At 39.5% G+C, this 25,161-nt stretch overlaps 1 protein-coding gene across 1 annotated transcript in view; it reads right to left on the bottom strand.

Annotated features, from left to right (window-relative positions):
- The window catches only part of LOC103513125, a gene marked incomplete at its 5' end in the record, with an annotated part of 42,287 nt that extends 17,129 nt beyond the window's left edge, over window positions 1-25,158 (bottom strand). The window contains 12 exon segments of the mRNA XM_026826420.1: window positions 8,411-8,628; window positions 9,340-9,506; window positions 14,102-14,265; window positions 15,207-15,371; window positions 16,014-16,155; window positions 19,105-19,156; window positions 19,347-21,144; window positions 21,541-21,793; window positions 22,247-22,351; window positions 22,784-23,041; window positions 23,326-23,572; window positions 25,007-25,158. Coding sequence (XP_026682221.1) covers window positions 8,411-8,628; window positions 9,340-9,506; window positions 14,102-14,265; window positions 15,207-15,371; window positions 16,014-16,155; window positions 19,105-19,156; window positions 19,347-21,144; window positions 21,541-21,793; window positions 22,247-22,351; window positions 22,784-23,041; window positions 23,326-23,572; window positions 25,007-25,158 — 3,721 coding nt within the window.
- Between the last annotated feature and the right edge of the window lie 3 nt (window positions 25,159-25,161).

Genomic DNA, 25,161 nt, shown 5'->3' with positions numbered 1-25,161 from the left:
CCCCCAGCCAGACTAAGCTGGTCTACTCCCTGTTTAAGGTCCCCAGCTAGGTTAATAATACCGATAAATCAACCAATCGGCGGAAAGCTTCAATTTAGTTCACACTCGTAAGGAATAGCGTCACACGGCTCAATTTAGCTCAAAGAAGACAAGTCAGCAAAGAGAAATATTAAGAAAAAGGGGGAAAATGAACAAGATTAGAACATTATACAAACATCATTCAAAGCTTAGTGTAAACGTCTTGATCTTACACTTGACTGTACAAATTAGCTACCTACAGGTAGAATGAAATACTTAAATCTATTTAGAATAATTATGTTGGATTTTAAACAAGATTAATGTAGTAAGTAAAGGTTTTCGGAAAATGGACAAGATTAGAACATTATACAAACATCATTCAAAGCTTAGTGTAAACGTCTTGATCTTACACTTGACTGTACAAATTAGTTACCTGCAGGTAGAACGAAATACTTAAATCTATTTAGAATAATTATGTTGGATTTTCAACAAGATTAATGTAGTAAGTAAAGGTTTTTAAGATATTTCAGTACACAACAACGGTTTGAGAGTTGTTTTAAAGGAAGACACAGTTAAGCGTATTGGGTTGAAATTTTATGAAGAAATAAAGATATCATGATCCGAAGTTCTCAAAAACCTTCACATAATTCATAAAGCAAATCATCCTGGTATAATGCAGGAAATGATGATTTCTAGGGTAAAAGGTAAAGTCAGGTTATAGGGGCAAAAACAATGGCATAAATTTAAACAAGGGGATGAAGGTATATCAAATATTAGTTAAGATAGAGGTACACTGAAAAAATCTGCCTTAAATACTTTCCAAGGAGTGTTCCTTGTTTAGAATTTCCCTGAACATTCTTAGTATACAAGGAGTATTTTTGAAAAATACAGATAATGCATTGAAATATAAAGCATCCCTGATGTAATTTACAGACCCAACTTTTTTTAGAAATTGAAATCATGCTCCTTGGATCAAACTCAAGTACATCGCTATAGAGCACAAAGATTTTTTAGGCTGATTTTTATTTCAGTAGGTATATTTATTTCTTTAGGCGGATTTTTTTTCCAGTGTAGAGTTATTTCAGGTTATGTATGTTTACAGTGGCGTAGGCAGAATAAGGTGTGAGCTAGGGTGTTTGACATTGCTATAGCTTTCTATTGTTACATTTTCATCTTTCTAGTAACTTTTGCACTTATTAATAGGTATTAATTAATGTTAAGACTCAGACCCAATACCTCCTTGCATACGTCACTGGTCACAAAATAGTAAACTAATGGTCACAAAATACTAAAGAGTCTAAAGACACATCGTATCGAGTTTATTCAGGGACTGGGTGTCACAAAGTGGTGGTTAAAAACAGTCTAGTATCTTAGGAGACTGTGCACTTGAAAAAAAACGGATTAAAAATGGACCAAAAACATTACTTTGTAAACGAAACCAAGGAAAGTAAAAACAAACTAATTAGTGACCATAAAAAAGCAGCTAAAATTAATCCAAACTATCAGAATACTGAAATAGGAGGAAAGAGCAGTTAAGATTAGAATGAGAATTAAAATAAAAAAAAAAAAAAAAAAAAAAAAACGGATTAAAAATGGACCAAAAACATTACTTTGGAAAGTAAAAACAAACTAATTAGTGACCATAAAAAAGCAGCTAAAAATTAATCCAAACTATCAGAATACTGAAATAGGAGGAAAGAGCAGTTAAGATTAGAATGAGAATTGATTTTGCCCTGAAAAAAGATAATCGGTTTAGGAGCAGATTAGAATGAGAGCAATACAAAACAAAATCGGTCAGAGAAACAAAGAAAACAGGAAAAACTGAAATGAAAGGGAAATTACCTGGAGTAAATTTTAGAGAAAACAATGTTTAGGGTATTTCTGAGGATGAAAAAGATTTTGAAAACTGAAAAAGTAGATTTTAACCACCGCTGTAAGCACGAATTGAAAAAGTTCAATTTTCCTTTTAAAATGAAAAAAAATGCTGTTTTTACGTCATTGACAAGTATCTCCGAAATGTGACCATCATTTCGTGAACAAAGAGTAAGGGGTCTGTAGTCACAACAATCCTTTTTATTTTGTGTTGATTTCAAGATGATATGCATCTGAAACATGTCCCCCTAGCACCAACCTCAAATTCATAACCTAGAATGCTACATAAACAGGTGTAAATAACTTAAATATGAACTCAAAGTTCAAGAAAGCAAATGACAGACTTCATAATTTGATTGCAAAAATCATTTATGAAAGGGAAATTACCTGGAGTAAATTTTAGAGAAAACAATGTTTAGGGTATTTCTGAGGATGAAAAAGATTTTGTAAACTGAAAAAAGTAGATTTTAGCCACCGCTGTAAACACGAATTTTAAATAAAAGGAACATTTTATTTTTTCCGTCAATGGCAAGTAGATATATCCGAAATGTGACCATCATTTCGTGAACAAAGAGTAAGGGGTCTGTAGTCACAACAATACTTTTCATTCCCTTCTGTTGATTTCTGGTCTATATACATCTGAAACATGTCCGCCCTAGCTCCGACCTTAAATTTAAAACAGGAAAAACTGAAATGAAAGGGAAATTACCTGGAGTAAATTTTAGAGAAAACAATGTTTAGGGTATTTCTGAGGATGAAAAAGGTTTTGTAAACTGAAAAAGTAGATTTGAACCACCGCTGTAAGCACGAATTGAAAAAAAAAGTTCAATTTTCCTTTTAAAATGAAAATGCTGTTTTTACGTCATTGACAAGTATCTCCGAAATGTGACCATCATTTCGTGAACAAAGAGTAAGGGGTCTGTAATCACAACAATACTTTTCATTCCCTTCTGTTGATTTCTGGTCTATATACATCTGAAACATGTCCCCCCTAGCTCCAACCTTAAATTCATAACCTAGAACGCTACATAAACAGGCGTAAATAACTGCAATATGGACTCAAAGTTCAAGAAAGCAAATTATAGGTTCCTGCTTCGTTGTGCACCATTTCATTGCAAAAATCATCTTTTAAATTCATAACCTAGAACGCTACATAAACAGGCGTAAATAACTGCAATATGGACTCAAAGTTCAAGAAAGCAAATTATAGGTTCCTAATTCGTTATGCACCATTTCATTACAAAAATCATCTCGGACAACATATTCAAATTAATTTACAGAAAGCAGGAACAAATGTAAAAATACCTTGAACAAAATCTAAAATGATCAACAATTATTACATCTTTTATTGTACAGATAAACAAATTAGCTTTCAATTTTAAAATATAGGTACACAAAAGTGAACAAATAACTTTTTTTTCTCAAGTCAAAAGATGAGCAAATTTTTATCATTTCATGTCTCTCTTTGTAAAGAAATTCCTAAATCATTTTCTTCTTGGTTTTTCAAACTATTCTGTTTTCATATTATACGTACAGATACAGAAACATAAAAAATAAAACAAAATGGGCCGATCATCGATTAACAGTGAGGTAAAATACATTGAGAAAAGGGAGCATTTTTAAAAGAAAGAAAGAAGTTTGTTGTGTAAAGAAATTCCTAAATCATTTTCTTCTTGGTTTTTCAAACTATTCTGTTTTCATATTATACGTACAGATACAGAAACATAAAAAAATAAAACAAAATGGGCCGATCATCGATTAACAGTGAGGTAAAATACATTATGAGAAAAGGGAGCATTTTTAAAGAAAGAAAGAAGTTTGTTGACAAAATTATAAAAGTCATGAATATTTTTCTTGGAAAACTTGGAGCTTGAAAGAACCAAGTCCTACATAACAATGCATTCCTTATTCGAATTTTGTCGCTTCACTTCTTTCGCGTTGTCTACTTTGGAATTTTCTCTCGATGTCTTCTTCTTATTTCTCGCCGGGGCTTCAGGCTGCCCAGCATCACTTATGATAAACTTACGAGGAGGAATGTACCGCTCCGATTTGGACTCTGAATTAACTTTTTCATCTTGACCATTTGTTTTATCACTAGAGTAACCATTCTTACTTGCGTTTCTATTAACGAATGTGTTTTTATCTCTCGTTGCATCACTTATGATAAACTTACGAGGAGGAATGTACCGCTCCGATTTGGACTCTGAATTAACTTTTTCATCTTGACCATTTGTTTTATTCTTACTTGCGTTTCTATTAACGAATGTGTTTTTATCTCTCGTTTCGCAACTTTTATCGCTTTTCGTGTCGGAATTTTTTCCGCTTTTCAATCCCAAATACTGACTGATCAGTTTCTTCTTGTCCCAAGTTTTCCCGTCGCTTATCGCCTCCCTATGAGACAGAAGTTTGTTGACAAAATTATAGAAGTCATGAATATTTTTCTTGGAAAACTTGGAGCTTGAAAGAACCATGATGCAAGTCCTACATAACGATACATTCCTTATTCGAATTTTGTCGCTTCACTTCTTTCGCGTTGTCTACTTTGGAATTTTCTTCACTGGTAGTAGTGGTCGTCACGTGACTGTTCTCATCTTCATCATTAGGATTCACATCTAGTAGCTTGTACGGAACGCTAGGTTCTGCGGCTAGGGGCGTTGATAGTTCACTATCCTCGTCTGTATTATTATTCACAAACTGAACATAGCCTCTGTTCACCTCCTCTGCCTCTTCCGTACTACTGTCTTCATTCCCCGTGTCCATGAATTCTATATTGTCTACATTAGTAAGGACTAGAGAGGAGGATGTGGCTAGAGGATAGGTATGAGACAGATTTTCTCGCGACGTTTTCGTGTCATTGGATAAATACTGAGTGACCAACTGTTGCTTGTCGACTATTTTATTATCTTTCCCCCCGCTGTCTGGGTGACTATCGGGTTTTAGGTCGCCGAAAAACACGGATCTCGCACGTGCTGTGGGCGGGGCTGGCTTTGGTTTACTAGACAGATCTTGTGTACTCGCGGAGAAATATTTGGTCTGTAGCAGATTGATATCGAATATTGGGTTGACCTGGGCCGGGCCTGTTTGTCGCTGCTTCCTATCGAACATTGGACTAGCCGGTGTGCTGTCGGTACATTTCAGTATGGACTTTTTCAGCACTGGTGGCGAGGATATGGGAGAGACGCGTCTGTATTATTATTCACAAACTGAACATAGCCTCTATTGACCTCCTCTGCCTCTTCCGTACTACTGTCCTCATTCCCCGTGTCCATAAATTCTATATTGTCTACATTAGTGAGGACTAGAGAGGAGGATGTGGCTAGAGGATAGACTTGGTCATTGCTCGTGGTAGTAGGGGATAGCTTACCACACACATGTGGGAACTCATCAAACTCCTCAGACTTTGCGATCTTAGCAGCCACACCCCTCAGATTAAGCGTCTTCTTAGGAGTCTTGGGTTTCTGATGACGCCGGAATGTGATATTCCTTGTGTTAATGTGTTTGAACTCTGAGTCATCCAGTATCTCTGACATGGGCTCTTCCTCTCTCGCCCAGTCAGAGAGCTCGGTTTCTGTCAGAGCCCCCGTGGTTATACTTTCACTTACAGGAGAGGCAGGACTATCTCGTCCATTAGATTTAACTTCTGTGGCGAATAACTCGGATGTGTGGTTCACTTGTTTCAGAACCGACCCTGTATGTTCATCAGCAGGCACGGAAATGATCTTCGCATTGAAACTGTTCGAAGCGCTGGATGTTAAGTTCTCAACACTCTTGGAACCTGTCTTATCATCTGACTCAGGGCTGGAACTCGAGTTCCTAGCACCCAATGGTACTTGACATACATCAGGCATGGATGTGTTCATACGATCTGCTGAGTTCTTCACGAGGTTAGACTGTACCAAGTCTACAACTTCTGTATGAGGACAATTCTCTTCTATAAGAAGTTCTCCCTTGGAGTTGTGTATCTCTACCTTGGGTGGGGACATGTGTACCTTGTTCTGTGCTTTACTATTTTCCTCATAGGAGGATAAGGTAGAGACATCGTCTGAGCTGAGTGTGGTGTCAGAGTGAGCAGCCTCTTCCATGTTGTCTTGTGCTTCCTGACATTTGTCTTCTTCTACTTCCATCTCATCCTCCGAGGATGAAGCGTCTCTCCTACTATGATGTTGTCATTATTTTCCTGATACGGGTGTACCTATGTAATTAAGGTTATTAAGGTACTAAGCATCTAGTGAGACGTTTAAAATTCGAGCTCTGTAACTAAAACAGGCTTGATCTATAGCTTGTGTAGTGGTGCAATAGTCCTACATACAGGACTCCGCACACAGGAATTTCGTCACAAAAGACAAGACACACACGAAATGGTGAGGGTGAGAGTGCAGAAATGATGCGAATGTGACACACGATCCCTCATGGGTGTGTTATTGTTGAAAGACTTTTCATTAAAAAAAAAAAAACTTTATTATCAAAAGGTGGCCTCGAGTATTACAAGTTAATCCTAAATATTATGCTCTTAATTTTAAAATAATGCAAATATTTTGAGTTGCTGAGAACTACCTTAGGTATACCTTTGTCTTCATAAAGGTGTTAATTATTGTGCAGTTTAGTGTGATATTTATCTGAAGTGAACAATGTACATAACTTGAATCTAAAGTGGACATTGGAGCTTAGGAGCTCCTACTATGATGTTGTCATTATTTTCCTGATACGGGTGTACCTATGTAATTAAGGTTATTAAGGTACTAAGCATCTAGTGAGACGTGTAAAATACGAGCTCTGTAACTAAAACAGGCTTGATCTATAGCTCGTGTAGTGGTGCATTAGTCTTACATACAGGACTCCGCACAAAGGAATTTCGTCACAAAAGAAAACAGGCTTGATCTATAGCTTGTGTAGTGGTGCAATAGTCCTACATACAGGACTCCGCACACAGGAATTTCGTCACAAAAGACCCCCATTTCAATGTAATGTGATACCTTGTGTAGATTTGAACCAGACAGCTACCTAAAGGGTATTACAATCGTGATTACAAGAGGCATTACATACCTGATGGCATCTTTAGATGGGTGGGCCTATAGTTGAGGGGAGGGGGAGGAATGGGAGGCGCCAAACCATCTCACAAAAGACCCCCATTTCAATGTAATGTGATAGCTTGTGTAGATTTGAACCAGACAGCTACCGTTTTGCTCCTCCTAAAGCGTATTACAATCGTGATTACAAGAGGCATTACATACCTGATGGCATCTTCAGATGGGTGGGCCTATAGTTGAGGGGAGGGGGAGGAATGGGAGGCGCCAAACCATCTATCAACTGACGACGTATTTCCGATTCGGACAGACTTGGCTTGATGTGATCACAGAACTGCGGGGAGACCTTGTCCTAGAGAACACAAGAGAGAAGTCAAAATGAGGACATTTTTTTAAGTTGTTTGTGATCTCGTTGAACTTGGATTTCTTCAGATCGACATCAGGCACTATGATGCTGGTCTCATGTACAGGACTGCGAGGGCGTCGTATTTCCGATTCGGACAGACTTGGCTTGATGTGATCACAGAACTGCGGGGAGACCTTGTCCTAAAGAACACAAGAGAGAAGTCAAATTGAGGACATTTTTTTTCAGAGGTTCGATAGAGGGAACTGTAACTGCTAAGGTCTTATCGTCCCGAAATCGAAGACAGGATAGGAAAAATTGTAACTGCTAAGGTCTTATCGTCCCGAAATCGAAGACAGAAGGAAGACAGGATAGGAAAAAGCCAGCCGTTCCGAGAACGAACATTATCCCATCAGGATTTTTGTAGAGAAGTTACGAAACTTGTGAGTCATTCATGAACTAATTATGTACCTACCTATCGCAGAAAGAACAACGGTACATAACATATTTTTTTGGTTCAGGAGGTTTTCCATTGAGTTGAACGCGTTGTGGTGCTTCTAGCCGCTTGGTGTGAACTGTCTCACTGATGACAATATCCGGGACTTCGTGTTTTGGCGTCGTCTCATCTCGTTCAAACTCGGAATCGGTGGAAATTTCAGTGGCAGAGTTCTCTTCTGATTCGCTAGAAGAGGTGGTGGTGTATTCGGTGCCAACCTGTGGGAAGAAAGAGGAGGGACTGTTAGTTATGATCGCTAGATGAGTTATCATTGAAAAGCTAAAATTATCCATTAAAATAATAAAATAAAGGGTGACAAAAAGAGGCAATGAGTTATCATTGAAAAGCTAAAATTATCCATTAAAATAATAAAATAAAGGGTGACAAAAAGAGGCATTTTAAGTTTAACCATATCACAAATTAGGTTTAAAGGTATCCCTTTTCTAAAAGATACTTTTCAGTCCTAATGGATCAGGACAAACTAACAAGGTAAAAAGCTTTTCGTACAAAGTAAGGGGATAGCTTACCACTTTTCGTCACCCTTTAAAATTTAGTTCACACTCGTAAGAAATAGCGTCACACGGCTCAATTTAGCTCAAAGAAGACAAGTCAGCAAAGAGCAGTTTCCTCTTCACCGAGAATCGAACCCTCTCTCACCTTCACTGTCTGACTCCTGGTAACTGAACGGCTCTTCCTCTTCGCTTTCATCCTCACTTCCACTCTCCTCTTCCGTTCCCTCGTCTCCACTTCCGTTATCTCCATTGGTAGCCGCGTATTTCCGCGTCCAATTTTCCGCCAGACGAAGTGTTTCATCAGCGTTGAGTGGAACGTCCAGAGCTTCCGAGTATTCTTCTGTTTCATCATCCTCGTCCGAGCTGGGGAGAGAAAGAAACAGCTTAGTATTCACGAAGAATAGAATAGAATATACCCTGCTTATACTGCAAGACCGAGACTGAAAAGTCCATTTACTCCCACTAAACAAGGCCTTACGTATTTGGTACAGAATAGGTGTTAATAGTATAACAAAAACCTTGAAAAAAAGGGGGGAAAGGAAGAGAGAAGGAAACAAACACATCAAGCTTTATTTTAAGACGGGCCACTCACTATCAGCTGACCTGACAGGTACGCATGAACAGATCCGCCTGTCAGGTCTACCTGATACTTGATGAGCACACACACTATCGGGTAGACCTGACAGGTACGCCTGAACAGGTCCACCTGATAAGCACACACACCATCGTGATAGTGAGTGTCCGGTCTAAGAAGATAACAAAGAAGGTCGACCTTTAATTTTGACGCCCATTTCTGGCTTCTTAGGAGACGCTGATGTCTTGAAGTCTACACCAGATTCCCACTAATTTGAGCTTACCTCTCTTCACTGGAGTGTTGCCGATTTTGATCAAACTTAAAGTATGAAGTCCTTTAGTGTTCAGGAATATATATCTGAACGTTTGTTTCCTTTTTAGTAAGTTTTAGGAGTAACTGAATACTGAATGACAATTTTTGATGCCTTTTTTTGATCTCTTGAAATGTACACTACATCCACTAACTTGATCTTATCTCCCTCCACAATACTTAGTACTTACCTCTCTTCACTGGAATCTCCACTATTCTCAGCACACGAAGCTCCGAAGTTTCTATCTGTCCACTCATCCTCATCCATCACAGAAGGCACTTCATCTCCGTCTACTTCTATCTCTATCCTCTCCGGTGTTCCGTCTCTCTCACTCTGCTCTTCCTTCACTAGGGCAGCCTGTGGAGGAAAAGAGAGAGAGAGGGGTATGAGGTATTTGATTAAATCAAATATTTTTACTGTGATAAAAGTGGAACATTACCACTTCAATGTCAATCTGCTGTTTCGTCGTCCTCGTCCGAGCTGGGAAGAAAAAGAAACAGCTTAGTACTCACAAAGAAGAGAGAAAGAATTAGCAAATTTAGTCAAAACGGTAGAGTCATACATTTCTCGAAAATGGTCCCAAGGAGACTTTTGATCTACAATTTATAAAGAACCTCTCTGCAAAGTTTGATTGACTAAAGTTTTGATAAGAGTGAACATTTGGATCAAAGTAGGATGGTTTTGATGGGGCATTGGGAATGAAGCAATGCTCCATTGGAGCATAGGATAGAAATGGAACACAGGAGGAACCTGTTTTGATGGACCAAAGTGAATTCTCAAAGAGTTCCAATAATAATTCTCTCTTGGAATTCGACAATTTTGCATTCAATCCTGTTGTTTCATAACCTAGATTATGTACCAGGTAAACTTTTTGTTGCCGATTTTGATCAAACTTAAAGTATGAAGTCCTTTAGTGTTCAGGAATATATATCTGAACGTTTGTTTCCTTTTTAGTAAGTTCTAGGAGTAACTGAATATTGAATGACAATTTTTGATGCCTTTTTTTTGATCTCTTGAAATTTACACTACATCCACTAACTTGAACTTATCTCCCTCCACAATACTTCCATCACAAAATGTTCGTCCAGAAACCGTAGTATACCGGGTGACTCCTGTTTGTCTACACTTGGATTTTGACTTGGATGATTTTTGTTAATTTTATCATCCTCGCTTTTCTGCTTGCCAAAAGACACATATACAAGAAAATCACCATTTGAGATTGGTTGCCGATTTGCCAAAATATTCCAACTCTATAGCTCTAATCGTGTCTTTTCTTCATATAATATAACTTCATGTTGGCAATTTGTTCCAGTGGATTTTAAGGGTTGATATATTGAGGAGTGTCTTGAGAGCCTATTTTTCCTTCTTATTAAATTTCAAATTTTGGTTATCCCCATAATACATGGGCGGATAAAGTTTCATTTATTTATTTATTTACACTGGAAGTATCAAGGCCATACGTAAGTCGAGAAAATCATTATTTAAGATTGATTATTATCGATCAGGAAAATATCTTTGTATGTTACTAAACTTAGATTTGTAAGTTTGTAACACTATCTGTTGTTGACGCACTTCAATACTCGTAATAATAAAGTAGTAATACATCTAAGAAGATGATGGGAACACCCTGTATACGAACGAGGTCCGACCTACCTCGTTCGCTACGTGTTATCTGGTATTTAGGCCAAACACCAAAACACAATACACGGAGACATTACAAGTGATTTTTCAGACGAGTGAAATTGAAATTATACTGGTTGGTCTGTGGCGGCAAAAGCTTGAGACCTAGGTCTGTCAGAACTAGGCAGTCTGAGCGTGAGTGGAGGGCACAATGGACATTGCAGAAGTCCAGAGTAATTGACTGGTTAACTCCATACACAAAAGGATCACTCAGAGGCTTGGGTGTAGGGACAACAGCCCTAAAAGATGGGTGAAGCTTCTACCAAAGTCCAGAGTAAAATCCCAATGAATTTGTCGCAAGTAAAAACCCAACTTTTGCCCAGTAATGTACGTACTTTTTGGGGGCGAAAGGTTTCGCCTCGGAGCATCTATTGGGTCAATTGATGTGAATAAACTTGGGCTGCGGGGGTGGAATCTACGATATAAGCCAGTACTTTAGGCATTTTTCAAAGTTTTCATTAACAAGGAAAGGATTAACATGAGAAAGCTATCATGCCTCTTAATTTCGAATACAGGTGCTCTACTCGAGTTTGAGTATTTTATTTTCATCATTTGTTTCCCTTCTGAAATCTGTTTTGATTGGAAATCTGCTCGCTGTCGCGCTATTTCGGATTTACGTACGTTGTCGCTCTAGCATAAGCAATTTATTTTCACCTACAGCTCCACCTGGTTAATCATCCTATGAATAATTCTCAAATTCTTTCGTTCACAATTTATGCAATTTTCTACCACTGCTGATGTTTCTTCTAGAAAAACGCCCATGATTATTCATATCTCCTGGCCAGGGCTCCACAGACTAGGAGTGGTCTTTAAAAAACAATAAAAATGATTGGTGTTTCAAGAGGGATTATTTTGCTAAACCTAAAAAGATGGCTTTGTTCAAGTTTCAAGTCAATCCACCAAAAGGAAGGAAAAGTTGGTTAGAAAATTTGACCCAAACATACGAATACAACAGATATATCTCAAATATTTCACACGAAAATTTGAAAATTCCCTGAGAAAATGACACAAATTTGAAACCCCAAATCTAGGGCACATTTGGAGAGAGCGAAAAAATAGCCTCATCGAGTAATCGTCATCACTGATGTATGGCGTATGGCGAAGGAGTGAAATTGTTGAAGCAGTTGAAGGCCTGGTTCCTGGTTCCGTAATCATCAAGTAGGTTTGTCTTCTCGGATGAATAATGAATAGCTTTCCTGGTGACTAAACAGAATAGCATATTATTATACTGGTAGTACAGAAGCTCACGGACCCCCCCTCATGAGGCCCGGATATCATAATGTTCCTGGAGTTAGGCATTCAGGCGCAACGAAAGCTAAAGGTGTGACAGGAACGTGATCTGACTGGTAGTGGTGTATAACGTGTAACGTCGAGTTGTTAAGACAGTGACGGAAAGATTACCCTTTGGCAGCAGTGAGTGGAAACAAAGGCTATCTTGACCTAAACAAAAGCTATCCTTGAACGAAACAAAGGCTGACCAAATGTAAATTGTACCTATACATAGTTCATCCTTCCTTAATAGGAAGTAGACCCTACTCCTTAGATTAGTCTGGCTGGGGGACTTTAAACAGGGAGTATTCCCCTTGCTAAAGAAATAGCAAAGGTTGAGTGCGAAGGGCATCGGCATCCGCTAGTAAAATTTGGAGCCATAACCAAATGTCAGCCCAAAGCAATCACCCTAGTTAGGGCTGATTGAGAGGCTGACGGAAAACGCCGACCCTTGTCTGTACAGGGAAAAGGCGAAGAAAAAGAAGAAGCAGATTAAGTAAGGAAAGTAAAAATAACGAAGCTTTCGTCATCGTCAGGCCAGATATGTCGGAGTTTTTTACTCACTGTCTTTCTTGGTATGAAAATTCTCTCGTCGAGCATCAACCAGTATAATTTCAATTTCACTCGTCTGAAAAATCACTTGTAATGTCTCCGTGTATTGTGTTTTGGTGTTTGGCCTAAATACCAGATAACACGTAGCGAACGAGGTAGGTCGGACCTCGTTCGTATACAGGGTGTTCCCATCATCTTCTTAGATGTATTACTACTTTATTATTACGAGTATTGAAGTGCGTCAACAACAGATAGTGTTATAAATCTAAGTAACATACAAAGATATTTTCCTGATCAATAATAATCAACCTTAAATAATGATTTCCTCGACCTACGTATGGCCTTGATACTTCCAGTGTAAATAAATAAATAAATGAAACTTTATCCGCCCATGTATTATGGGGATAACCAAAATTTGAAATTTAATAAGAAGGAAAAATAGGCTCTCAAGACACTCCTCAATATATCAACCCTTAAAATCCACTGGAACAAATTGCCAACATGAAGTTATATTATATGAAGAAAAGACACGATTAGAGCTATAGAGTTGGAATATTTTGGCAAATCGGCAACCAATCTCAAATGGTGATTTTCTTGTATATGTGTCTTTTGGCAAGCAGAAAAGCGAGGATGATAAAATTAACAAAAATCATCCAAGTCAAAATCCAAGTGTAGACAAACAGGAGTCACCCGGTATACTACGGTTTCTGGACGAACATTTTGTGATGGATGCCCTCTGTTGATGACTTGCCAATAGAAGTTTTTTATTATCGATCACTCACATGCCGTGGATTGATGTAGGTTGATAACATGCTATCTAGCCCATCTCTTTATACACACTTAGAAACAAAGAAAAATTTCACCGTGCACTTGGTTTACAACATCTTCAATGTTCATATCTTGAAGCTAATTGTTTTAAACGTGTTCTGTGTACGATAGGAACTTATCTTGTTTCAATTTGCATATGAATATGTTAATTGAGTTTCAGATTATCTTCGCCGATTTGTTATGTAGATTGGTGTGTGGTTCAATGTTCTTTGAGTTCTCAATTTCATGTATTGGCTCTCAAGTTCAGTTAGGAAGTAGTCTAATTATTCACATGAGATTCTGATAAATTCTAGATTTCTAATAAAGAATCTAGCAATTTAGGTCTAAATAAAGTAAGAATTGAAGTTTTTGTTTTTGCCTCTAATATTATATTCCGAGCTCAACATTCCTCATTTGTGCATCTGCATTTCAGCGAATATTTTCTGCAGGAAGTTATATACGATACGAGTGTACTGCAAGTGCATATTAACTACAGAAGTTCCCCGCTCGATATAAGCACTACTTATATTTATACTTGTACATATGTATACTTATACTCATGCAGTTTGATGCGGTTTCTTGCATCTTCTTCTTCTTCGCGGATCATGATGGGATCGATGATGTGATGAGAAAATTGCACCTACATCATCATTTTTGTTGCTATGGATCACACGGATATTGTTTTTACTATCAGAGGATATAATGTAGATGTAATCATTGTTAACAATCTCATCTTGATGTGAAACGAGAAATAAATCAGAACCCATCACTTTGTGTACCTTGGGTGTTTGAATTTTCTTTTGGAGAACTGTCAGTAAAGAAGCTTTGGAGTTTAGTCCATTCCGCCCTCTTGGTGACCCAGTGATTCAAGCCCTCACTTGTTGGGGAGTCGAGAGTTGCAAACCCTACATAGACGTGAATTTTTGTACTCATTGATTTGACAGTTTCACTTACTTCCGGTCCTTCCGGAGTATGGTTAGCCTTCTTCGAGCAGTAGTAAATAATGTAAAAAATACTTATATTCCCTATCAAGTTCTTTTCCTGAAAACTCTCGGAGGTAACAAACCTATTGAAATCATTGAAGTCGAATAATTACATATCCAAGTACTATCCACGCTCAACGTTGCTTAACTTCAGTGATCGGACGAGAACTGGTGTATTCAACGTGATATGAACGTTGGCGAAAGGGAATGGAAAGAATACCGTATATAAATATTCAATGTTGCATATAGAAGGGGAGCACACAGAACCAGTTTCAATCTCAAGGTCATTGGAGTTCGAGCTTCGAGGAGAGTATGTATACAGTGTGTGAGAAAAATTTGAGACCATCTATCATTTCATATCTCCGTGAAAAAGTGATGGAGATCTGCTTTCTTCAGTAATAAAATTCTTGTTTCTAGCCTTTTCCTACTTATCGGCGTCATCCGCATTTTACTGAAGATTCAGGGCAGCAAGGTAGTAATAATTAGTATATCTTCAACTCCCTGTGGTACACTCTTCCTCCTAGACTTAATACTCGGAGACTTGTGTATAGTCGTACATCTCGCTTGAAAGGACTTCGTGTCGTCTAGCAAAGACTCCTCACTATCGTTCAGAGTAATATCAGGGGTCTCAGATCGGTTTAGCAATCGCTTAAATCGTTAATAATTTTGCTGGTTTCTTGGAAAGGTTTAATTTTAGCATACAAACTTGGCGTTTTAGTTACAGAAAAATTCTTCTTTCTCAAATAATTTCAAAAGTTTTACTTACCTTTCTTACGAAGTTTCCGTTCGACTGCCGAGAACTTGTCTTCAAACTGCTGTTTACTCCACTTGGGTACCCGTTCCGAGTGAGGTTTCGTACTCTTGCCATATTTGTTCTCTTCAATCTTCTTCTCTATCTCCTTCACGTTCCAGTCAGTCTTTTCAATTTTGCCTGTGGACAAGCGGGAGGAAGAGAGAATAAGAGCAGTTCTTTTTATCTGATCAGCCTCACTCACTCACTCCGATGGTATATGAGGGATGTGTGAATCCCGTGCCAACCAGACCCCTTGCCTCCAAAGAACTCTTTATTGTGTCAACTCCTCCTAGTCGTTCTGTCCCTCGAACAGCCTAGTGAGGACAATTGATTTATTGATTACCTAGTTTAATCGTGTAGCGACTAATAGTGATATTACCAAAGTCACTCACTCCGATGGTATATGAGGGATATGTGAATCCCGTGCCAACCAGACCCCTTGCTTCCAAAGAACTCTTTATTGATCACTCACTCCGATGGTATATGAGGGATATGTGAATCCCGTGCCAACCAGACCCCTTGCTTCCAAAGAACTCTTTATTGTGTCAACTCCTCCTAGTCGTTCTGTCCCTCGAACCGCCTAGTGAGGACAATTGATTTATTGATTACCTAGTTTAAATCGAGTAGCGACTAATGGCGATATTACCAGAGTAGAAAGAAAATTTAGAGAGGTGACAGATAGTTAAGACGTAGAGTCTCTTAGTAATGCTCTGATATCCACAAAAATTGTGAAGAAGCTCTCAGCTTTATTACAAATAGTTTTAGATTTATAAAACTCACCTATAGCTCGATACAAGTCTTTGGGTTTCCTTCCCGGCGAGACACCTCCCCGGAATTTCTCCTCCAAATTTCGAACCCGTCCAGAAATGTCCTCATCCAAACCTCCTGTTTTGATTCCTGAATGCGCGCGCACCTCCCTTTCCTGGGGATAAGATAGAAGACAAATACATAGTTAGAAAAATGATAGTTGAGGAACTTTAGAAGAAGTAATAGTTAAGGATCTTTAGAAAACAAAACTATTATTGGAAAAAGTAATTTGCTAAAGGGACTTGGCAAAGAGCACTTACATGATAGAAGAAGAGCCCAAACGTTGGACTTCTAACCAGAAGATGGAGTAAATTGGGAGGGGAAAAAAACAATGGTAGATTAAAGTGGTTGGTATCAAATGCTGGGAATTGACTATCCCTCCCTTTCCTGGGGATAAGATAGAAGACAAATACATAGTTAGAAAAATGATAGTTGAGGAACTTTAGAAGAAGTAATAGTTAAGGAACTTTAGAAAACAAAACTATTATTGGAAAAGTAATTTGCTAAAGGGACTTGGCAAAGCGCACTTACATGATAGAAGAAGAGCCCAAACGTTGGACTTCTAACCAGAAGATGGAGTAATTTGGGAGGAAAAAAAAAACAATGGTAGATTAAAGTGGTTGGTATCAAATGCTGGGAATTGACTATCAGGTCATTTTCCTCATCGCATCCCAATATTTTGCGATGATGTTGACTTGATCCGTGAGTTCTGGGTTAGACTTTGTCAAAAAAAAAGTTCCTAACAAATACAAATATCACTCGAAGTAATTAAGTTTAGATCAATGCTTTGGATACAAAATACACTACCAGAGGTAGTTAGGCGGGAAAATATTAAAGGCATTATTGATATTTCTGGAGTTAACACAGGGGGGGATAGAAACACGTAACGATCAAGATGTAAACAGGAATTTACCACACATATGCACATGAAATTAACGATGAACCTGAAATTCCAATAATATCTAAATAACACTTAGATTCCCACATAAATACCTACTACACACTCAATGAAATAAAACAAAACTATATAAAAGTCAATAATTAGAGCCTTCAAGTTGTAAAGGGTGAAAACGTAATTATCAGCTCGAATCTACCCGTTAAAGGGAGTACTCGTCAGTCCCAAAAGGTCACATTCCATTCACTCTAATAGCAACACGGAAGTTTAGTTCACACTCAAATTCCAACACAGATGTTAAATTCACACTCAATACTTAAACACAATGGAGGAACAGTCCTATGCTGCTAGTATACGAGTAAAAGCAATCTCACTCCAACACAAACATGTTAAAAATTGTAAAGGGTGAAAACGTAATTATCAGCTCGAATCTACCCGTTAAAGGGAGTACTCGTCAGTCCCAAAAGGTCACATTCACTCTAATAGCAACACGGAAGTTTAGTTCACAGATGTTAAATTCACACTCAATACTTAAACACAATGGAGGAACAGAGTCCTATGCTGCTAGTAGGTATACGAGTAAAAGCAACCTCACTCCAACACTTGTTAAAAAGCGGATACCACAAAACAAACCGCGGATACCACGTACAAACGGCAGATAACGCGAATAAATGTTAAATTTTCAGGAACATAAATAGATGTTAAATTTTCAGTCCTAAACTGTCAGTATAAAGAAGGTATAAACAAGCCATTTCACTCCAACACTAATGTTAAAACACCCAACTTCCGAAAAATATGTGTTAATCAAATAATTCGGAAAACGACGAACACTGAAACCCAGGGGTCATTTTCCTCATCGCGTCCCAATATTTTGCGATGATGTTGACTTGATCCGTGAGTTCTGGGTTAGACTTTGTCTAAAAAAAAGTTCCTAACAAACACAAATATCACTCGAAGTAATTAAGTTTAGATCAATGCTTTGGATAGAAACTACACTATTACAGGTAGTTAGGCGGGAAAATATTAAAGGCATTATTGATATTTCTGGAGTTAACACAGGGGGGGGGGGATAGAAACACGTAACGATCAAGATGTAAACAGGCAATTTACCACACCTATGAACAAGAAATTAACGATGAACCTAAAATTCCAACACTTAGAGACTTAGATTCCCACATAAATACCTACTACACACTCAATGACATAAAACAAAACTATATAAAAGTCAATAATTAGAGCCTTCAAGTTGTAAAGGGTGAAAACGTAATTATCAGCTCGAATCTACCCGTTAAAGGGAGTACTCGTCAGTCCCAAAAGGTCACATTCACTCTAATTAAATAGCAACACCGAAGTTTAGTTCACACTCAAATTCCAACACAGATGTTAAATTCACACTCAATACTTGAACACAATGGAGGAACAGTCCTATGCTGCTAGTATACGAGTAAAAGCAATCTCACTCCAACACATGTTAAAAAGCGGATACCACAAAACAAACCGCGTATACCACGTACAAACGGCAGATAACGTGAATAAAATAATGTTAAATTTTCAGGAACATAAATAGATGTAAAACTTTCAGTCCTAAACTGTCAGTATAAAGAAGGTATAAACAAGCCATTTCAGTCCAACACTAATGTTAAAACACGCAACTTCCGAAAAAGATGTGTTACTCAAATCATTCGGAAAACGATGAACACTGAAACCCAGGGGTGGTCTTACAGGGAATAAATGTTGAATTTTCAGGAACATAAATAGATGTTAAATTTTCAGTCCTAAAAAGTCAGTATAAAGAAGGTATAAACAAGCCATTCCACTCCAACACTAATGTTAAAACACCCAACTTCCGAAAAATATGTGTTAATCAAATAATTCGGAAAACGATGAACACTGAAACCCAGGGATGGTCTTACAGAATGGAATATTTTCTGTTCGACTTCTTTCACACGGTCCTTGAAATCAGGTGCGGTCTGTCGATACATAAATATCCCGTAGTAGGGACTTTTGTATCCTATGATAGCAGTATAAAGAAGGTATAAACAAGCAAGTCCACTTCAACACAGATGTTAAAACACACAACTTCCGAAAAAGAGCTGCTGAAAAAGATATGTTATTCTAAAATCAAAACAAATCATTCGGAAAACACTGAAAACCAGGGACAGGTCTTACAGGATGGAATATTTTCTGTTCGATTTCTTTCACGCGGTCCGAAAAAGAGCTGCTGAAAAAGATATGTTATTCTAAAATCAAAACAAATCATTCGGAAAACACTGAAAACCAGGGACGGGTCTTACAGGATGGAATATTTTCTGTTCGATTTCTTTCACGCGGTCTGATTTGTCTTGCGTGGATTGACTGGTGAAGTATTGGGATGGGGTTGCATAGGATTGAACTCTCTGGGGACTCAGTGCTTTACGTTTGCAGATTTGTCTTGCGTGGATTGACTGGTGAAGTATTGGGATGGGGTTGCATAGGATTGAACTCTCTGGGGACTCAGTGCTTTACGTTTGCTTTTGGTCACATACGACCTGTATTGGGAACGCGGGAATTGTTTACAATAGGATTTGTTTACATGCAATTTCTTGTATTGGGGTTTCACCACAGAGAGTTGTTTACATCTGGACTTCATCACTTGAGAGTCATCTAGACTCGGCCCTGATTGGTCAAAGTCTTCCAAATCCTGATCAGCACTTTTGTCCAAGTGACTCGTCGATCTGTTACACTCTGTATCTAAGTCAAGATTATCATTCCTCCACCTGTTACAGCCTGTATTCGTATCTACACAGGCTGGATTGTTGTTATCATCACAGGTATTGGAAAGCATACTGGAGCTACCCCGCCTATTCTCAGTGCTATCTTGGGAATTACTACGGTCTCTGCTATTCCGTACATAAATCCGATCGGGCGATTCATTGTCACTACTCCGTACAGCTTTCATCGGACTTCCACTATTTCGTACCGATTTGTTCGTATATCTTTTACCTTTCCGTACAAATTTGTTCGTACTTCCACTTTTCCGTACAGTTTCTCGTTCCTTCCCCGTTTTCCGTACGGATTTATTCCCACTTTTCCTATTTTTCCGCGCAAATTCCCGCTCTTTTCCTTTGTTCCGTACGTGCGCGGTATTTCCACAAGCCCTCTCCCGATTCATTCCCCTCCCAGTGGTCGGCTCGTGCTGAAAGTTGAGCGCCAAACTTTTCACCTCGACGCGACAAGATCGGCGGCTCAGGATGTTTCGAATCCGGGAGGCTCTGGTCGTCTCCAAACCGGACGAATGGTTTTTGAACTGATGAAGAATCCGTTCGAAGGAGCTTTTCTTCGTCGTGTTCATTGCTCGGACAAGACGCGACGAATGAGGGGAGGGGGAAGATTCGTTGAAGAGAGGGGGAGATTCGTCGCCGAGAGGGGGAGATTCGTCGCCGAGAAGATAAATAGGGGAAGAGTTTGGCCCGTAGGGAGGGGAGGGCTTCGATTCGTGATAAGGGCAGAGAGGAGGCCTCTGGTAAAGCGAGAGAGGGGAGGGCGAATCATTTCCGGGAGGAGAGGGCGAATGGTCATCGAAAGCGAGAGGAGTAGAAGCATCGTGAGACACCGAAGGTTCCTCGAGATGAGGCGAGAGAGGGGAAGAATCGAAGCAAGGGGAGAGGGAAGGTCCAAATCTTTTCGAGGACAAATCTTTTTGAGGGGAGGGAGGGGCGGCCCGATTTAAGTGGGAAGAAAAAGAAACTGGAACGTTGAGGGAAGGGGAGAACGAGGAAGGATCACACTGATTTGAGGGAAATTTACACTGATTTGAGGGAAATTTACACTGATTTGAGGGAGATTTATACTGATTTGAGGGAGATTTGCTCTGATTGGAGGGATATTTGCACTGAGGGAAGGGAAATTTACACCGATTGAAGGGAGATTTACACCGATTGAAGGGACATTTACACTGATTGGAGGGAGATTTGCACTGACTGGAAGGATATTTATATCTATTTGAGGGAAATTTATACTGATTGGAGGGAAATTTACACTGATGACGATGAAGGGGGATAGGGGAAGGGACAAAGTTAGGGGAAAGCGAAGGACGGTTTGAGTGAGGAGGGGGGGAAGAACACACATGGAGGGAGTCCAGGGAGCAGGAGAGGGAGAGGGGAGGGGAGGTGATGGCGCGAATGGAGGATTCTGATTGGCGGAGACCGCGTCGTGGTGAATGGAGGAGGTCTGAAATAGAAAGGAGAGGAGGAGGAAAGGAAGAAGGAGAATTTAGGAACAAGGGTTTATTTACCCCCGGGTTTTTGGTCTTTTATTATGTTAAGGCGGTCTCTTCTTGATCCCTTGTGTGTCGCGTATATTTTTACTAAGGACTATTGCACTGTTGTGGTCTCTTAACTTCATGTTCGCCAAGATTGTTTTGATGTTTTGCGCAGACAAGAGTTAATAGCTATAACTGGCGAAACTGTCTCATTGCCACTTGCATCAGATACCCACAAATGTACATAGCTGCCTGCTTAGTAAGTCAAAACTACACCAAATGTCTAAATGGTATTTTGGGTAAAAAAAATAATAAAAAAAAAAAACAAATCGCAAATTTTAGCCTAAGCAATGTGCAGTACATACCTCGTCGACGCCGTTTCTTCGGCTGGTCTGCCCCGGGTGCCAGCAACGTAGAGGGAGCTTTGAGATACAACTCCAGGGTACTCGGATCGTCTGTATCGTACAGCCCCTTCACTTGTACCGGTAATACCGTGCGTTGATTCAGATTGGGATAGCGGGTAGTCGGATCTAGACTGTAAGAGGCGTGGTCCCGGTGAAGATTTTCCGGCGTTGTCTGGCCCAGGATACGGTAGATCGATTCCCGTTCGGCTAGAACCTGCGGGAAAGTGGGTATGTGTGAGGTACTTTAGAAGGTGAATGTAAGGTAATTGGTGACAATGTAAGGTAATTTGTGACGGTCTAAGCCGTCTAAGGTAATTTAGAAAGTAAAATTATTTTCGGGCGTTCTTAGCATAGGACTCTCAAATCTCAGCAGCCCAACTTCAAATAGCCCAAGCTGAGACACCCTTAGTCACATGTCATATTTAACATACGATAAATAAATAAATTTTAACCACCAATCCCCAGATCCGATCCACAGTGATAACTACTCCCAATAGTCACAAAAAATCTAATCAGGTCGCTGACAGGTTTTAAATAGCCGATGACGCTACTCATATCAAACACTACACCACCGAGGTTAATACGAAACGGATCTCTCAATATACAGGGTGTTTCAAAAGTCGTACGACAAACTTAAGGAGAAACCTGTATGTTACGTTATAAATACCTCGATAGGATTAAGAATGCCAGCGGCCCAGCTTCGTATTGCCCAGCACGCATCCATGGAACTGAGGAACCCTCGGGCACAGCCAGACCCAGTAGGCCAGAACGGCTGAAATAAGTAAGACAAAAGGATATTTTAGAAATCAGTGGTTGGGTGGAAGAGCTTACGTAAGTGTGTAAAAAAAATACAAGTAAGATACAAGCTAGGTACAATAAATAAAGGGCTGCTTGAGTGATGATGAAATAACGTAATATCGACAACAAATATTGCATGATTGTCAGATTAATTAATTAAAACTTGACTAACAGCCAGCCTAGTTAGCTTGGAGAGTAGCGCATCTGCCCTGTAAGAGCTAGGCTGCGGGTTCAATTCCCACCCGGGGCGGATTTTATCCTGAACGGATAAGGTTCGTTCTCGGAATGGCTGGCTTTCTTCTATCCTGTCTTTCTTAACTCTTCGAACGTGTTTATTTTATAACTATTTATTTATTTATATTCTTTTTTTAACCTCCGGCAATAAAATTCGAGCTCTTCTTTTTACCTCAAGCAAGCTATCTCCCACAAGCGTCATGAGAAGCTTATGTCCGTTTCGTTCGAGAAATCGGCACGCGTTTTCCGCGGCGTACATGGATGTGAAATCAAACATGGCCACATCACTCTGTCCGTAATGATTGACGGCAAACTCCAAGTGAGGCAAATTGTACTCCGTGCTGAAATCTGCAGCTTGACGGGCGTACTCTTTGAGGGCTTCCTTGTCGATGTTGTCTTGCGAGAGGAGACGGGCTGTGTCCGCAAAGTCCTGAGAAGTAGAAACAAGTGGTATGAACATCACACGACTTAATAGAACAATAAAAAAAGATTTTTAATTATGTTAAGCATAAATGCGTGTCACAAATCTCGGTTCCCGTTTCATATACTACGGTAAATTTTATGACTTGACTTGGACTCGAACCTCCAGTGGTACCGAATTTAGTCATCAAGACTTCCTAAAACCTCCTGTACTTACACTCCTACACCTACTTGCATTTTTTTTTTTTTTTGCAATTTTTTAAAAAATTCATTTTGAAATAAAAATGCACTTACATTCAAAATGACCCCCTTATCAAGCAGACTCTGCTTCTTCGCCGTCATGACAAAGTAATGTGTATCGTCCTTATAGTAAACAATATTCTCCAGATCAATCCCAGTCTCCGCGTACAAATCCTTGAAGAACTTCTGATTGAAAATGAATGCCACGCCACTGATCTCTTCCACGCGAGCCTCCGCCTCTGTTTTCTTGTTGATGAAGTTGGCCGTGATGGCAATGGCCAGCTTACCCCGGAACTCTTTCCTGGAAATCATAATAATAGTGCTTACTTAATTTCCTATGTAACTTTTGACGAGAAATCGATCGTGATTCGTGAATACCGGACTCCGCCTCTGTTTTCTTGTTGATGAAGTTGGCCGTGATGGCAATGGCCAGCTTACCCCGGAACTCTTTCCTGGAAATCATAATAATAATAGTGCTTACTTAATTTCCTATGTAACTTTTGACGAGAAATCGATCGTGATTCGTGAATACCGGGAACAAAATTGCTAATACCGCAAACAAGTCGCGAATACCGCGAACTAACCGCGGATACCGCGAACGACTTGCAAATACCGCGAACACATTGCGAATACCGCGAACAAACCGCGAACACATTGCGAATACCGCGAACTAACCGCGGATACCGCGAACGACTTGCGAATACCGCGAACACATTGCGAATAACGCGAACACATTGCGAATACCGCGAACAAACCGCGGATACGCGGATACCGCGAACTAACCGCGGATACCGCGAACGACTTGCAAATACCGCGAACACATTGCGAATAACGCGAACACATTGCGAATACCGCGAACAAACCGCGAACACATTGCGAATACCGCGAACAAACCGCGGATACCTAGAACCAACTGTGAATAACTTAAAAGAAGACAATGCAACTTATATCTCCAAAACCAATGGTCAAAATGTAGGAGAATCCTCTCCTCAACTTCTTCAATTCCCCTGACCCCCTACACTTATTTTGGTAGTAGGGGGTCAAGGGGAGGTTTCTTTAGACCTAAATTTTTGTCAGAGCTCATTCTCTCTTCTGATTTCAGACTGGAAGGTTCTCTGTTCCCTCTCTCCTCTCTGTGATATCTCCAAATATTTCAACATAATCTATAGGATAACAAGAGTTCCCATTGAAGTATTTACCATTACCAAGGAGTCTTTCCTTATACTGCTCGCATAGGACTGAAAAGTCCCCTTTACTCCAGCAGTAGGTTATTACTATTATTGTGGTGAAATTCTCAAATTATATTGAGGATAAAATTCTATACCTCGGCTGGGATTGAATCCACGCCCTCCAGTTTGCCAGTCGAGCGTCTTGACCACTACACCACCGAGGCAGGTAGAAGGGGAAATATTGCTATTTACTATGGGATTTTACTTCGTATGAAAGGGGAAAATGGACCTAAAAAGGTCGATAGTTACATATTCTCTTAAGAGAGAGAGTCATAATAATTAAATTGATATTGCCAATTAGTTATGGATATCCCAAAAAGACTTCACTTCTATTGATTGGAACACATCACATGCCTTCAGAATCCTTCCGACATACTCCATTTGTCAATGAATCAATTTAATTTGAAGAAATACGGGGTCACCAAAGATCTAAATCTCTGAGAGAAATTTTGAATAGTGAGTCGAAACTCTTAATCACTTTACCACAAAGGCAGATCAATACGAACCTTTTAAATCCCTCCAGAGTGTTTCGCTTGCCGTCAGCTCCCACTAGAACATTGAACTCATACTGGGACACAGGATGGTCGGGCGGACTGACTACGGCTCTCCAGCCAATCTTCTCTTCGTCCTGATTACTAGGAGGAGGTAGTAGGGACTCGAA

This window comes from Diaphorina citri, unplaced genomic scaffold (assembly GCF_000475195.1).
Source record: "Diaphorina citri unplaced genomic scaffold, Diaci psyllid genome assembly version 1.1 scaffold928, whole genome shotgun sequence".
NCBI lineage: Eukaryota > Metazoa > Arthropoda > Insecta > Hemiptera > Psyllidae > Diaphorina > Diaphorina citri.
Note: the sequence above shows the minus strand (reverse complement) of the source record. Positions and strands in the feature narration are given on the sequence as shown.